General features: G+C 39.9%; 2 protein-coding genes across 7 annotated transcripts in view; one reads left to right on the top strand and one right to left on the bottom strand.

Moving 5' to 3' along the window:
* The window catches only part of CORIN (corin, serine peptidase), a 251,746-nt gene extending 238,621 nt beyond the window's left edge, over positions 1-13,125 (top strand). For 4 of the 5 annotated variants that reach the window (XM_049632007.1, XM_049632004.1, XM_049632005.1 and 1 more), the window contains 3 exons: positions 365-636; positions 2,766-2,899; positions 11,369-13,125. In XM_049632007.1, the coding sequence (XP_049487964.1) occupies positions 365-636; positions 2,766-2,899; positions 11,369-11,551 (589 nt within the window). In that variant the 3' untranslated portion in view covers positions 11,552-13,125. Of the gene's footprint in view, positions 1-364; positions 637-2,765; positions 2,900-7,468; positions 7,682-11,368 lie in introns of those variants that run through there. The other variant, XM_049632006.1, reaches the window with a different exon arrangement.
* A 6-nt stretch (positions 13,126-13,131) lies between these two features.
* The window catches only part of ATP10D (ATPase phospholipid transporting 10D (putative)), a 110,473-nt gene continuing 107,275 nt past the window's right edge, over positions 13,132-16,329 (bottom strand). For both annotated transcript variants that reach the window (XM_049632001.1, XM_049632002.1), the window contains one exon: positions 13,132-15,978. In XM_049632001.1, coding sequence (XP_049487958.1) covers positions 15,648-15,978 — 331 coding nt within the window. In that variant the 3' untranslated portion in view covers positions 13,132-15,647. The remainder of the gene's footprint in view (positions 15,979-16,329) is intronic.

Here is a 16,329-nt window from a genome sequence, read left to right as displayed (position 1 = left end):
ACTCAGGCCATTATAGAGGTGCAGGGAAAGAGCCATTATTTACATAAACAAAATATTTTTAAAAATCACATGTACATTTTAGCGGTATCTGGGTGGCTCAGTCCGTTAAGCATCCGGCTCTTGGTTTCGGCTCGGGTCATGATCTCAAGGTTCATGAGTTCGAGCTCCATGTCGGGCTCTGTGCTGACAGCACGGAGCCTGCTTGGGATTCTATCTTTCTCCTTCTCTCCCTGCCCCTCCTCACTCTCTCTCTCTCTCTTTCTCTCTCAAAATAAATAAATAATTTTTTAAAAAAAAATTTGCATGTACATTTTAAAATGTAAATTTGAGTTTAAGCTAATAGCTCTTGAATTCATCATTTTAGGAGAGAGAGCGCTGCCGTCTGGAAAGTGGTCTTTGGCATCAACAACCTAGACCACCCGTCGACGTTTATGCAGACGCGCCTGGTGAGGACCATCATCCTCCACCCTCGCTACAGTCGAGCTGTGGTCGACTATGACATCAGCATAGTGGAGCTAAGCGAAGACATCAATGAAACCATCTACGTGCGGCCGGTCTGCTTACCCAGCACAGAGCAGTCCTTGGAACCGGATACGTACTGCTACATCACAGGCTGGGGGCATATGGGCAACAAAAGTAAGCCACCGTCCTCAGGAGCACTTGCCTTTCAGTTTGTCCCTGGAAAACACTGTGTTACCGCCCAGCCGTTGGTGCCAGTTTCCCATTTTCACTTCTAAAAGTGTAGCCACAAATAGCAAAGACGAGGTGCACGTGTCACACCCACCTGCCACGCACATGGAGGTGTCAGCACCTCATGGTACTTGAACCTGCCAGGCTCACATACAGCCTCAAAAATCCTTCTCTGCACCCCAGATTCTTTCTCCAGGGAGCCGCTGCCGATGCCCTGGGGCTGCCCTGTGAGATAAGGCTTATCTTCCTGGCTTCAGACCGTCTCTACCAGTGATTTGCACTCTGCAGGCCAAGTCACTCTCACTGGGAGCCCCCTCTCTGGAGATCAGGCAGTTTCAGTCCTGCGGTCAGGCTGCATGGTCACGTTTCCAATTCTCTGTTATGATTTGGTCTTGTCAACATCCATAACAAGCTGTAAGTCCTTCCAGAAGGAAACCTGATTTGCCATTTGCCTGTTTAAATTGATTAAAATAGTTGGGCTCTCTAGATGCTTGAAACCTACAAAACACAAAAATTAAGCAATTGGTACTGCCTACTCCCAGCCCCCATAATGGATTCTCTCATTTTGTTGGACCTGTTAAAAGTTTAGAATAAGAATGTAATCAGTGAGGCATTTGCTGTACAGTAAGTGCTGGCCACCCCAACTGTATCAAGAACACCAGCACAGCTCTCGGGAATGCCAATGTATATTGATATCCTGTTATCTATGTTAGCAACTGCTGATTTGAATGACAGTTTTTTTCTTCTTCTCAAAATTTAGTCAGAAAAGTTATGGGCTAAGTTGAGTTTCTTTTCTATGTGATCACTTGAGGACAGAAAGAAAAAGTCAAACGATAGAAATGAGTCAATGCCATCTGAAGAGCCCCCATGGAAGACCTTTGAAGGCGGTGTCAGACATATGATGTCACGATTCCTGTGGCTCTTGGTTTTTCAAAGCTATAATTAGTACCGTGATGTGATATAGCAGCAGAATATGCTTTATATTGTGTCTACTTGTGTTTCCACAATATCCACATCAAACTCACAGCAATCATGTAGCATCACACAGACCACATATATGGCATGGCATGAAGACCAGGGGTCCGAATTCAGTTAGAAAGGTTTGATTGACCCTGACTTTCTAGCTTACTCTAAAATGGAAAAAAAATAATACCAACTGTCTATTTCACAGGATAATTGCAAAGATTAAAGACAAGAGGCCCAGAAAATGCTGAGATCAGGTCCTGGCCTGTACCCAGTAAATGTTGGTGATGGTTCTTATCACTATTCTTTGCACAATTCATTGAAATTGTTCCCGTCACACTGATTTTCCCATACATGACTCTTTCTTCCTATAAGCTGTCCTGTACATAGGCACTGCTTTACCATCACTATCTAAAAGGAGAACAATGTGTATAATTTGGTAGAAGGTCTAAACAACAAAAGATTATGCTCCAAGAAATCCGTTATTATTCTGTGACAATGTAGAAACAAGATGGAATTCACATGTTCCCTCTGCTGACAGTAGGGATGGCTTTGTCCCTTTCAACATCTCCCTGTCATCTCCTCTAGGATTAAAGGTTCTTACCTCCAGTAATGGCTATGGCAGTACATGATGAGACGTATTCTGTAAACCTAAGATAGAGCAATCATTCCCGTTAGACCAGATGGTGTTCTGTACCTTAGCAGAGGGGGGCTGGCATGCCCCGCTGACACTGATCCAGCAGCCTCGCATCTGGGGGCAGTGCTTTGGCTTGATTGTTTCCCTTTTCATTTTAGTAGTTGTTCTTGTTGCAGGATATATTAAGGGGGGGGGGGGCGGAAGCACGAGGCAAGTTACCTAAGCAAGTTACTTGACCAGTCTGTACCTCAGTTTTCCCATTGGTAAAATAAAGGGGTTTGATGAGATGATTGCTGTCAACACTTCTAATTGGCAGATTCTGACGCCAAACAAGACTTGTCTTTGAGACGACACTTTAAGTAAAGATTATGGTTCTCTTGGCATACAGATGTAATCATTTCATATATAGCTAGCATCATCTTTGAGTCATTTTACCCTCTTATATATTGTGTTTCTTCTTTTTTAAAAAATCTAGTGCCTTTTAAGCTGCAAGAGGGAGAAGTCCGCATCATCTCTCTGGAGCAATGCCAGTCCTACTTTGACATGAAGACCATCACCACCCGGATGATATGTGCCGGCTATGAGTCCGGCACGGTCGACTCATGCATGGTAAATTGCTTTCTGGTTACCGAGGAGATTCAGTTCAGCAGTAACGTCGATGGGTCCATATAAACTGGTTATGATTCATTTGTGGCCCTTTGGGAATGCTTTTTGAAGATTGCTTATTACCAAATGTTTAATTATTCACAGTGTGTACTTTATCCAGTACCCGAGTGATCCCCCTAACTACCTCCATGCCCTTCACTCAGGTTGCCCTCAGCTTTCTCATCTACTGCATGGGGAACAGCACCCTGGGTTGGCAAAACGAAGAAAAGCAGTTGTCTGGCCCATCTTAGCAGCTAGCACAAACAAGGTTCTGTGAGGAGCTAGTGGTAATCATGGCTCCAACCAGGCTGCCCCTCCCCAGCTCCCCTCCCTGCCCACAGCAGAGGAGCACCAAAGGATGTTTTCAGCCATCAGGGTGACAGCGTTAAAGCACACACCACATCCCACCTTCCAGGCTGTGTGAGAGAACTACCTTTGTCTCAAGAGTTGATTGCTCCTGAGTTGATTGCTTTAGACACCCAGGATTCCTGGTCGCAGTAGTTTCCTGAGCACGCTAACTTAGCAATACAGGGAGGCGTTTTTATTTCTATATAATAAACATTCATTGAATATTATGTTGAACTAGAAACCAGGGAAGGACAAAAGAGTTATTTTTTTTCTTTCCATTTTAAAATTTTAATTCCAGCATAGTTAACATACAATGTTATACTAGTTTCAAGTGTACAATAGTGATTTAACAATTCCATACATCACCCAGGCTCATCACATGTGCACTCCTTAATCTCCATCACCGATTTCACCCATCCCCCTCCCCACCTCCCCTCATCAGTTTATTCTTTATAATTAAGGGTCTCTTTCTTGACTTGTCTTTTTTTTCCCCTTTGTGTTGTTTCTTATATTTCACATATGAGTGAACTCTTATGGTATCTGTCTTTCTCTGACTGAGTTACCTTGCTTAGCATTATACTCTCTTGCTCCATCCGGGTCATTGCAAATGGCAAGATTTCATGCTTTTTATGGCTGAATAATATTCCATATTCCAAGATATCCATATTCCAAGATAAATACCATATCTTCTCTATCCATTCATCAATCAGTGAACACTTGGACTGCTTCCACAACTTGGCTATTGCAAATAATGCTGTTATAAACATCAGGGTGAATGCATCCCTTTGAATTAGTGTTTTTGTATTCTTTGGATAAATACTCAGTAGTGCTATTACTGGAACTTAGGATAGTTCTATTTTTACCATTTTGAGGAACCCCCATATTGCTTTCCACAATGGTTGCATCAGTTTGCATTCCCACCAACAGTGCAAGAGTGTCCCTTTTTCTCCACATCCTCACTAACTCTTGTTTCTTGTGTTTTTGATTTTAGCCATTCTGACAGGTGTAAGGTGATACCTCATTGTAGTTTTTAAAATTTTTTTTAATGCTTATTCATTTCTTGAGAGGCAGAGACTGAGTGTGAGTGGGGGAGGGCCAGAGAGAGAGAGGGAGACACAGAATCCAAAGCAGGCTCCAGGCTCCGAACTGACAGCACAGAGCCCAACGCAGGGCTCAAACTCACAAACCGTGAGATCATGACCTGAGGCAAAGTCAGACGCTTAACCAACTGAGCCACCCAGGCACCCCTGTAGCTTTTAAAAAATTAATTAATTAATTAAAAATTTTACATCCAAATTAGTTAGCATATAGTGCAACAGTGATTTCAAGAGTAGATGCCTTAATGCTTCTTATGCATTTAGCCCATCCCCCCCACAACCCCTCCAGCCACCCTCTATTTGTTCTCCATATTTAATGTTTTGTCTTATGTTTTGTCCCTCTCCCTATTTTTATATTATTTTTGCTTCCCTTCCCTTATGTTCATCTGTTTTGTATCTTAAATTCCTCATATGATTGAAGTCATATGATATTTGTCTTTCTCTAATTTCGCTCACATTGAAACCTTCTAGTTCCATCCACGTAGTTGCAAATGGCAAGATTTCATTCTTTTTTATTGCCGAGTAATACTCCATTGTGTGTGTGTGTGTGTGTGTGTGTGTGTGTGTGTGTACTACATCTTCTTTATCCATTCATCTATCAATGGATATTTGGGCTCTTTCCATACTTTGGCTATGGTCGATAGTGCTGCTATAAACATGGGGGTGCACGTGCCTCTTCAAAACAGCACACCTGTATCCGTTGGATATGTATCTAGTAATGCAATTGCTGGGTCGTAGGGCAGTTCTGTTTTAAGTTTTTGAGGAACCACCATACTGTTTTCCAGAGTGGCTGCACCAGCTTGCATTCCCACCAACAATGCAAAAGAGATCCTCTTTCTCCACATCCTCGCCAACACCTGTTGTTGCCTGAGTTGTTAATGTTTTCCATTCTGACTGGTGTGAGGTGGTATCACTTTGTGGTTTTGATTTGTATTCTCCTGATGATGAGTGATGTTGAGCATTTTTTTATGTGTCGGTTGGCCATCTGGATGTCTTTGGAGAAGTGTCTATTCATGTCTTTTGCCCATTTCTTCACTGGATTATTTGTTTTTGGGGGGGTTGAGTTTAATAAGTTCTTTATAGATTTTGGATACTAACCCTTTATCTGATATGTCATCTCCCATTCCATCAGTTGCCTTTTAGTTTTGCTGATTGTTTCCTTTGCTGTGTAGAAGCTTTTTATTTTGATGAGGTCCCAATAATTCATTTTTGCTTTTGTTTCCCTTGCCTTTGGAGACGTATTGAGTAAGAAGTTGCTCTGGGCGAGTCAAAGAAGTTTTTGCCTGCTTTCTCCTCTAGGATTTTGATGGCTTCCTGTCTTACGTTTAGGTCTTTTATCCATTTTGAGTTTATTTTTGTGTATGGTGTAAGAAAGTGGTTCAGGTTAATTTTTCTGCATGTCACTGTCCAGTTTTCCCAGCACCACTTGCTGAAGAGACTGTCTTTATTCCATTGGATATTCTTCCCTGCTTTGTCAAAGATTAGTTGACCGTAGGTTTTGGGGTAAATTTCCGGGTTCTCTATTCTGTTCCATTGATCTGAGTGTCTGTTCTTGTGCCAGTATCATACTGTCTTGATGATTACAGCTTTCTAGTATAGCTTAAAGTCTGGGATTGTGATGCCTCCTGCTTTGGTTTTCAAGATTGCTTTGGCTATTCAGGATCTTTTCTGAGTCCATACAAATTTTAGGATTGTTTGTTCTAGCTCTGTGCAGAATGCTGGTGTCATTTTGATAGGGATTGCATTGAATATGTAGATTGCTTTGGGTAGTATCGACATTTTAACAATATTTGTTCTTCCAGTCAGGAGCATGGAATCTTTTTCCATTTTTGTGTGTCTTCTTCAACTTCTTTCATAAGCTTTCTATAGTTTTCAGTGTACAGGTTTTTCGCCTCTTTGCTTATGTTTATTCCTAGGTATTTTATGGTTTTTGGTGCAATTGTAAATGGAATCGATTCATTGATTTCTCTTTCTGTTGCTTCATTATTGGTGTATAGGAATGGTACTGATTTCTGTGCACTGATTTCATATCCTGTGACTTTGCTGAACTCATGGATCAGTTCTAGCAGTTTTTTGGTGGAATCTTTTGGGTTTTCTATATAGAGTATCATGTCATCTGTGAAGAGTGAAAGTTTGACTTCCTCCTGGCTGACTTGGATGCCTTTTATTCCTTTGTGTTGTCTTATTTCTGAGGCTAAGGCTCCGATACTATATTGAATAACAGTGGTGATAGTGGACATTCTTGTCGTATTCCTGACCATAAGGGGAAAGCTCTCAGTGTTTCCCCATTGATGATGATATTAGCAGTGGGTCTTTCATATATGGCTTTTATGATCTTGAAGTTTGATCCTACTATCTCTACTTTCTTGAGGGTTTTTATCAAGAAAGGATGCTGTATTTTGTCAAATTCTTTCTCTGCATCTATTGAGAGGATCATGTGGTTCTTGTCCTTTCTTTTATTGACATAAGAAAAGTTAACACCTATTCTTTTGAGGCTATTCCAAAAAAACAGAAATGGAAGGACAACTTCCAAACTATTCTGTGAAGCGAGCATTACCTTGATTCCAAAACCAGACAAAAACCCCACTAAAAAAAAGGAAAACTACAGACCAATTTCCCTGGTGAACATGGATGCAAAAATCCTCAACAAGATACTAGCCAACCAGATCCAACAATACATTAAAAGAATTATTCACCACAACCAAGTGGGATTTATACCTGGGATGCAGGGCTGGTTCAATATCCTCATTGTAGTTTTGATTTGTGTTTTCCTGATGATGAGTGATGTTGAACATCTTTTCATGTGTCTGTTGGCCATCTGGATGTGTTCTTTGGAAAAATGTCTGTTCATGTCTTCTGCCTATTTTTTAATTGGGTTATTTGTGTTGTGGGTGTTGAGTTGTATCAGTTCTTTATATATTTTGGATACTAACCCTTTATTAGATTTGTCGTTTGCAAATATCTTCTCCCATTCCATAGGCAGTTTTTTAGTTTTGTTGATTGTTTCCTTCGCTGTGCAGAAGCTTTTTATTTTGATGTGGCTCTAATAGTTCATTTTTATTTTTGCTTTTATTTCCTTTCCCTCAAGAGACATATCTAGAAAAATGTTGCTGTGGCCAATGTCAGAAACATTAGTGCCTGGGCATGTACATGCTGACTAGTTTTCCCAGCACCATTTGTTGAAGAGACTTTTTCCCATTGGGTATTCTTTCCTGTTTTGTTGAAGATTTATTGACCATATAATTGTGGGTTTATTTCTGGGTTTTCTATTCTGTTCTATTGATAAATGTGTCTGTTTTTGTGCCAGGACCATACTGTTTTGATCACTACAGCTTTGAAATATAACTTGAAGTCTGAAATTGTGAAACTTCCAGGTTTTTTCTTTTTCAAAATTGCATTGGTTATTCAAGGTCTTTTGTGGTTCCATATAAATTTTAGGATTGTTTGTTCTGGTTTTGTGAAAAATGTTGTTGGTATTTTGATAGAGATTGCATTAAATCTGTAGACTGCCCTAGGTGGTATGGACATTTTAAGAATATTTGTTCTTTCAATCCAAGATCATGGAACATTTTTCCATTTCTTTGTGTCATCTTCAATTTTGTTCATCAATGTTTTACAGTTTTCAGAGTATAGGTCTTTCACCTCTCTGGTTAAGTTTATTCCTGGTATCTTACAATTTTCGGTGCAGTTGTAAATTGGATTGTGTATTTCTCTTTCTGCTTCAAAGAAGTTTACAACAGAGTGCAACTACTATGGAAGACCTTTGTTATTTCACTGCTGTTCAGTAAATCAGATTGCCCCTCACATTTTAGAATTGACGAAGAGATCAACAATGTCATGACCACTCACACAACATAACAAAAGAACATCTCAGTGGCCTATTTCAAAACGGGCAAATCAGGGGACTGGAAATGGCCCAGTGGTGATTCTTTAGTTGTCATGGGAAAGAGGGAGGCAGGCGCCTCCTCTGGAGTTTCACCAAGGCCACAGTCTCTTCTGCTTCCTGACCACGAATTGTCCAAATGAGGTGGGCAGCGGTGGCAGAATTCCTACCTTCATATGAGAGGCCCAGGTTTGATTTCCCAAGCCAAAAAAAAAAAAAAAAGTGTTTGGGAAGGCAGCTTGGTATGGGTCTTGGGACACAGAATGTGCAGCCTGAAAGTTTTGGGCTGGGTCCTATCTCTGCCTGTAAGAACAAAGTGACCCTGGAGAAGTTTCTCTAGAAAGTTTTCTCATAAGATGGGGCTGATTCTAATATTCGGGGTGTTTGATGATTACCCACGTCCATGTATGTGAAAGCCCTATCTTTCACCTATCTGTGTGTGATGTCCGACTCACTCACTCAATGAATTGTACCTTTAGCATCAGTATCTATCGGTTGGTGCTTGTTGTGTTCCAGTATCTCTTCCAAGTGCTTTTTAATAACTCATTTAATCCTCACAATCAACGCTTGTGGCAGTATCATTGTTTTTGCTATTTTACAAATCAAGACAACAAGGGAGCAGAGAGGTTAAGTAATTAACCCCGTATCACCCAGCATGAAGGTGGCAGAGTGAGGATATGAACTCAGGAAGTCCAGCTTCAGGGTCCAACCGCTACACTCTCCTGGTAACAGTGATGAGTGTGTATACATTTCTCCCTGTTCCCAACACCATTCAGAGACCCACCCCAAATTAGTGCCTCTTCATCCCTTGGTAATTGCTAAAGGAGAAGAAGGGAGGTGTTCTTTGAAAGAGAATTGAAGCCCAAGCACAGGCACAGGTATGTTCATATCATGTCGCCTGGTAGGAACTAGGTCCTAGGAGTTCAACACTGTGGGTGTCTTAAATGCATACCAGATACTCTATAATACATCCCCAGGGAGCATACAGAACAAAACAAATAATCAAAAGCTACTTTTTCCCCAGGTCTGGAGCAAGATTATTTACCAGAACCTCTCGTTATCTTCCTCAATTACATCCATAGCATACATTGGAAGCTGTTAGACCCTTCTGTTAAGGTCTAGAAATAAATCATGGGGATCAGTACTGAAGCCAAACATAAACTTTGGCCTAACGCCCAATATTATGAAAAGGAAGAGGACCAAAAAAGAGCAAATTATGCCTTTTTGCTGTATAATCCCTTGTATTTGAATTGCTTCTTTCTCCTCTCTTGCTTTCCACCTGACACTTGTTTATTTGCCTCACGACGCTTCACTCAAAATCCACATCTTGGGAAGGCAAGATGGCTTTCAAGTAGAGTCATGCTTGGTACCCAAGCAGACTTGTGACCTCTCTGGGACAGAAAAAATGGTGCCTTCTTCGTCTGCACAGACCCTAGCACAGAATCTTGCAGAGTAGATGCTGAATAGTTATTTGGCTAAATTCCTGATCTGAAAGTACAGAGATGCTGACCTGTACCCGTCTCATTTTTTTTAGAAATGCTAGTTACATTTGATTTTATTGGCAGCATCTTTCAGTATACCGAATTCCCAAGTTACCGTGTACCCCTTTCCATTCTCTTCTCTGGAGAGGCTTCTTTTTTAGAGGCAACGTAGGCACGTCCAACTTTAATAACACTCTGGCATAATGAACAGCTTATCCTAAATAAGTCAGCATTTTACTCTTGCCTTTACCTAAGGGGAGATAAAACAATTGTGGAATTTGATAACATTTTTCTAGTAAATTTTGCCTTAAAAAACTCCATGAGGCTTCCGGGCAGAACAGTTTATTCAGCCTCTTGCAAGGTCTATCCTTACTATTCAGGCTTATGGCATTGCTAAGTTAGGAACGTAAGGATCGCCATTGCCACAAAAGCCCACAGCACAGTCAAAAACTCTATTTCTCTCTAATAGCAGTGGTAGTTGCTGACACTTGTGAGTAGTTATGGAGCTGGAGTCATGGTGTCAGGACGCCTGCGTCTAACGCTAACTCTGCCAATGAACACGTGACACACCTGTGCTTCAGGCTCATTGCCTCCAACATGCATATTATAATTATTGTCAACTCATAGGGGTTTCATGAGGATTAAATGAGCTAATCTGAGGGCAAGTGTTTAGAGGAGGCATCGATAAACATAATTACTGTTTTTCTCCAACATGACCAGAGCGGGAAGACCATCTAGCTAATTCTAAGTCTGAAATTCTTACAGGGCAAGGATTATTGGTAAACTCCCACTATGAATTTCCACACTTACTTCCTTATTTTACAAGGTATCCATCCCTCTCTTTTGAGGCAGTGTGGAATGCACTTAATCTCTGATCTTTTCAGATGTAACAAATAGTAACATTTATAAAGTCATAGTGTCTTAATTACATGTGGGCAAAAGAACGGCAACACCTGAAGTTAGATGTCAAGAACGAAAATCCCCAGCATGTGAAAGAGAATACAAGCTATCCACAAAATACCTTGCCGGAAATAATTCTTATGTGGTGTTTTCCATTCAAGCATACTAATTGGAACGGTCCTAAAAACTATTAAGAAATCAAGCAAGTTGTCAGTGTCTTTTACTGAATGCACACATTAATGGAGCATGAATCTTGAAAATAGGGTTATTCTGGAGTATTTTTCTAGTAATGCTTTGTGGAGAAAATCAAATCTTTGAATGTCCCATTTGGGTACTTACGACATTTATAAAATGACTCAAAGTTAAAGAACGAGATCAAACTAGCAGAGTATTAGTTCTGATACACCCATTTAAAAAGAAATTATGACCTATTTGAATTTAGCACAGGAAATGACTGAGAAATCTTCTGATTTCTTGGGGGAAAAAAAAGAATGTAGTCCTTTCCCAAGGCACCTCCATTTTTTTCAAGATCAGAGTGTAAGTGCAAGTTCCACTTGCGTAGGTCGAAAGCACGCTCCCTCCACCAGTTGGCAATGAAAGCTTTGTTAGAACTTTCCAAGAAGTTGGTTAAGCTGGGTTTGGCTTTATTGCACCCTCAGGATAACACAGACGCCATGAGGGTTCCGAAATACCAGTGACTAATGTGCACTGCTATTCATTACAGGGTGACAGCGGCGGGCCACTTGTTTGTGAGCGGCCTGGAGGACAGTGGACATTGTTTGGTTTAACCTCATGGGGCTCCGTGTGCTTTTCCAAAGTCCTGGGGCCTGGGGTTTATAGCAATGTGTCATACTTCGTCGAGTGGATTGAAAGACAAATATATATCCATACCTTCCTCCTAAACTAATCCCAAAGATGATCAGAGACTTTTGCCAGCTACATTCAAAGAAAATGGCCTTTTTGACTGTGGAGTGCTTCCCGCAGAGAGCTGAACAGAAGCACTTTCCGTGGACCGGGATGCTCGGCAGTGCACTGCAAATTTTCATGTTTGTTTTGGTCTAATTTTATTCAGTTTTTTTTTCAACTTTAGTTTTCTCTTATTTCAAGTTTAATGAAGTCTTTAAAAAAAAAACCCAAAACAAAGAAAAGCAGATTTTGTTCTCTTGCCAGGCCTAACCTTGACCTTAGCACAAAATTTATCAGCCCTGGAATATGACAGGTGCTAGGGGAACAGGTTATGGAAAATTCTCTTTCAGTCACAAAGAGGACCTTGAGATCCAGGATGACTAATCTTTGCCGGTTTTTGTTTCTTGAGCACAGTGGCAAATTGCAATATTAATGCTGGAGACTTGCTTTTGATTTATTAAAAAGCCAGGATAATTTACAAGCTTAAATGATTTACTGTTACTCTTCTCAAGTTTGCATAATTCTGAGAACCTATGACGGACAGATATAAAAGACAAGTAGCATCCACTGCGGTAGCTGAAATGGAAGGACATTTTGAACACAAAGTTCTTCAGACATCAACATTAGCACTCCCATAGAGGACTGCACGCTCTGAACTCAAATCAAGGATGTTGCTTTATAGAAAAGTCTCCACAAAAGCTTCTCCAGAGCTGGGGTTTGTTCATTGTGTATCGGCTGACTGAGATTTTAACAACTAGAAGCATATTCGTGGAAAACATTTTGTTTTGCCTGTGTGACAATGAATGGAGATTAAAGCTTGCCAAAGGAGAACTCGCTTTAGACTGGAGAGATTCAATTTTGGAAGAGGAAAATTAAATTGCACCCGACCTCCAATTCCGTATTTTCCAATTGTCCTGTGTTCACCCATAACAATAGAGTCGCAGAACCGCATCTCAAAGCACGGTGAAAGTTTGCCTGGAGTACCACATTTTGTCCTTGAAACATGTTTCATATCTGGTGTTGTTGCCATTTCCTCCTGTTGATGATTAAAACAAAATTTTTTTACTGCTTTTAAGCACTAGGCCACTTTATGCACGTCAATCTCTCCCCACTAAAAAGCTCCAAAATATAGATTTTCACGTGTAAGTAATTTAGTTAGGCATTCATTTTGCAACATCCAAATGCCTTTTGAGCAAGTAGGGTTCCCTACTAACCTTCACCAGCAAGCAACCCGGACTGCCTCAGCAGACACTACGTGCTATTTTATACATGTATTTTTCTACTCTTTTCTATGTGCCCACATATTTCAGTTTCAAAAAGTTGTCTTGACACGTTCCATGTTATTCCTCTCCTATTCTCTAGTTTGTGTGAACCTACTCAGAATGTGAAATCCAGCACCGGAATTGCAGTCACAATTGTATGAAAGTTTAAGAACATTATGTCAGTTTTGTTATAGTTGTAGGTACATACTTAATGTAATAACTTTTAGCCTCGCTCAACTTCTGTTCAGTCAAGTGTACCTGTTGTACTTATTTCAAATAACCTGCGATACAAATAAAGTGGTACAATCCTTTTTTTTTTTTTTTTTTTTTTTTTTTTTTTTTTTTTTTAATGGACATGGAACATGGATGGAAAGTCCCAGGACACTGTGTCTCCCACCATAATTGTTGGCCCCAGCCGCCTACCAACCCGAATTTACCTGTCTTGGACTCCCTCTCACAGGAACGTGCTCTTTTATTTTAGGTAACGGATGGCTTTTGGAAGTGAAAGGTTGCTAATAGTCTCAGGTTACTTAAGTGTCCAAAGAAAACTTTAATCCTGGTAAGAGTGCAAGGATCTTTCATATCTACAGAGTACATTTTGGGAGCCTGGAATAATTCTTTCATAAATCTTTGGGGATAAAATTATACCTCAAAATATACATTATTAACCATTTTTTTCTGGCTATAAAGAACAATGATCCCTCAAATTTGGGAAAACATATTGAACACCAAAATGCAATAACTTTGTGTAAAGGTTACTCACTTGTAAATGAGGCCCGTTAAGGGCTTGATATGGATCCCAAATCTTTTTTGCCTGAGGGCTAGCTGTGTGACAGAATCCTGAATTTTTCAGAATCTAAAAGATACAATACAGTTTAGCACCCAGTAATACATTTTTATAGTAAAACATCTGAATAATTATATTAAATAGTTTTACATCTGTCTGGTACATTTAATTTGTGCCTAACTTATGAAAAAACCCTCAAGTTCCAGACCTCTTGGGATTTTAGAATTGTGGATAAGAGATTGCGGACACATAACGTGAACACTCGAGTTTCTTCTACTCTTATGTACGGATACTTGATATCTGGAAACTTAACTTTTTTTCTTAGTCTTCTTGGCTTATTCTTTTTCTCTTTAGATTCTAACCCTTTATTCATATTCAGAGAATGAATGCCAGCTGCTATGACACTATTGATTTTTCCATATAAGAAAAGGTCACTACAATACTCTGGTAAAAGGTGTGCTTTAAGAGCTTCCTTCTAAGCTCAGGTAACAATTACTATTAGGTTCAGTGGTATCTACAGGAATGATGACAGTTTTTTGTACAAATTATTTATTAAACAATTTAAAAAAAATCATTAAGAAAGCAGAAAGCAACCTCTAATATCATGTGGGATTTTGAAAGTTCTAGAAATCAGTCTGTATAAAAGACTATTTGTAGTAGCATCAGACAGTTATAAAAAAAAAATGTCAGACCAGGAAAGTAGGTATCAGGAAAAGATCAAGCCCTGAGAATAACAGATTAATAGTCATAAGACCTTGATACAGACAGAGAACATTAGCATGGAGATTTCAGGAAGGAGATTCTGGGTGACTAGTGGCTGACAATGTTCAGATGAATAGATACTGAATTTTAAAAAGAACTCAACAAGAATAGATGATCTTATAATACCTGGGTTTACTTGGTAAACTAGACTTTGTTCCAACTAAAGCCAGCATACATGATTTGCAACAGCAAGTAACTTGCTATGGACATTCCTGTCCTAAAATGTATTAAAAAAATGAAGTTTTCTAAGAACCTCATGAAATCCTTCTGAGAACCACCTGTATCGGTCCCAATTCATAATAAATCACTTTTAAAAGTTGTAACACCAGAGAAGTTGTAGGATTCTGTAAGGACCATGAACCCTCAAATGGTCTCTTAAAGACTGTTTTGAAATTGATTGTCTCATTTTGATCAGGCTTTTGATTGTAAGTTTTAGAATACAAGAAATTGCCAAATAGGCTAGAGACTCAGCTGATTCTGTCTGCCCTTACCTATGGTCTGTGTCCCAGCTGACAGCAGCTGCATAGAGGCAGACCTCATAAAAGGTCGTCTTTTGACTGAAAGCTGAGAGAGAAACACATTCCTACGGAACCCTGGCATCCCTCTGCCCTTTCCCAATGAAGACTCCCCCTCAAGAGAACACTGACATGAGCAGAAGGATATGCCTAACATCTGCAGACGACCAAAGGCATCTTCCTGCATGAAATAAGCTACTAATAATCACTAACTCCATTTCAAATAGTAGAGCTATTACCCTATTTTAGGTACTCTGTCATTAGAAGGTTCTTTGAATTTTTTTTCTGGAAGTGAACCATTTATATGTAACATTTTTTCTCTTTGGAGTTCTAACTGATCTGAAAACTACGTTTTCTTCATTTAAAACAATTCAGATTGGAGTCTGCTCATTGAAAACACTTCCCTGGAATCGGAGATCTCCCAATTAAATAAATACATCTCAAAGGAATCCTTTAAGAATGTCTGCACTTGTAAGACAATAAAAGAGCTTTTACAAAGTCCAAAAAGTTTCATAAAAGCATTTGATTCTGAATTAAGTATTTCACTTCCCTAAACACTGTTCAGGTTACCCTCCAAGTCCTTTTACAAATGTATCTACAAACATACGATAAAGGTCATCACATTGGCTTTTCCAAGCACAGTAGAATGAATGTTCATGTCCCTTAGGGAAAAATCCATTTCATTCTTGATAGAGGTGCCTCTTCAAGGTCCCTCTTCCAAATCTGAGGGAATACTTGCAACTCCAAGGAGGCTACAATGCTTTTTCTTTTTTAACCCTTTGGGGGCCCAGCCATCCCTGAGGCCTTGGCTTCACAGTAGTCTGAGTCCAAAGCAGTTTCATGTACAGAGAAGTCTCCCTGGTCAACAGGACGAGAAGGTGCTGACATCATTGCAAAGATGTCAGCAGGGTCAGACTTAGCTCTTTTCTCTGACTTGGAGTCTGAGTGGTCAGCATTCTTGGGTGTCACTTGGCCCATCTTTCCAGCCTCTGCCCACTTCTTGAGAGCTTTAGTCCTCTCCTCTGGAGTCAATCTGTCAAAGTGCTTCGCCCTTAGAACTGGAGATGGAAATAGGGATCCCTGAAGAACTCGGTATACAAACCTAGGTTACAAAAAGCACCACAGAGTTACATTCACCTCAAATGTAGCACAGGGACACAAAAAATACTCACCAATTAGAAAAAGTAAAAGGGTCTGGTGGCCATTTGTCTTCCTGAGGTAAAAGGAAAAGATAAGCAAACTATAAAATGGAGGCAGTAACAATATTAAATAAGTTGATATTTGTAAAGCACGTGGAAAACAGTGAGTGCCCTAAAAGTGCTTGTCAAATCAATAAAAAAAATAAAATATTAGCAGGAGAGGTGCCGACACTGCTAGATCATAGGCTGTTAGATAAGTTAATACATGGAAAGCAGACAGAGTGTTGGCACATAGTAAGCATTCAAAAAATGCT

The sequence above is a fragment of the Panthera uncia genome, chromosome B1 (assembly GCF_023721935.1).
Source record: "Panthera uncia isolate 11264 chromosome B1, Puncia_PCG_1.0, whole genome shotgun sequence".
Lineage (NCBI taxonomy): Eukaryota > Metazoa > Chordata > Mammalia > Carnivora > Felidae > Panthera > Panthera uncia.
This window is presented reverse-complemented; position numbering and strand designations above follow the sequence as displayed.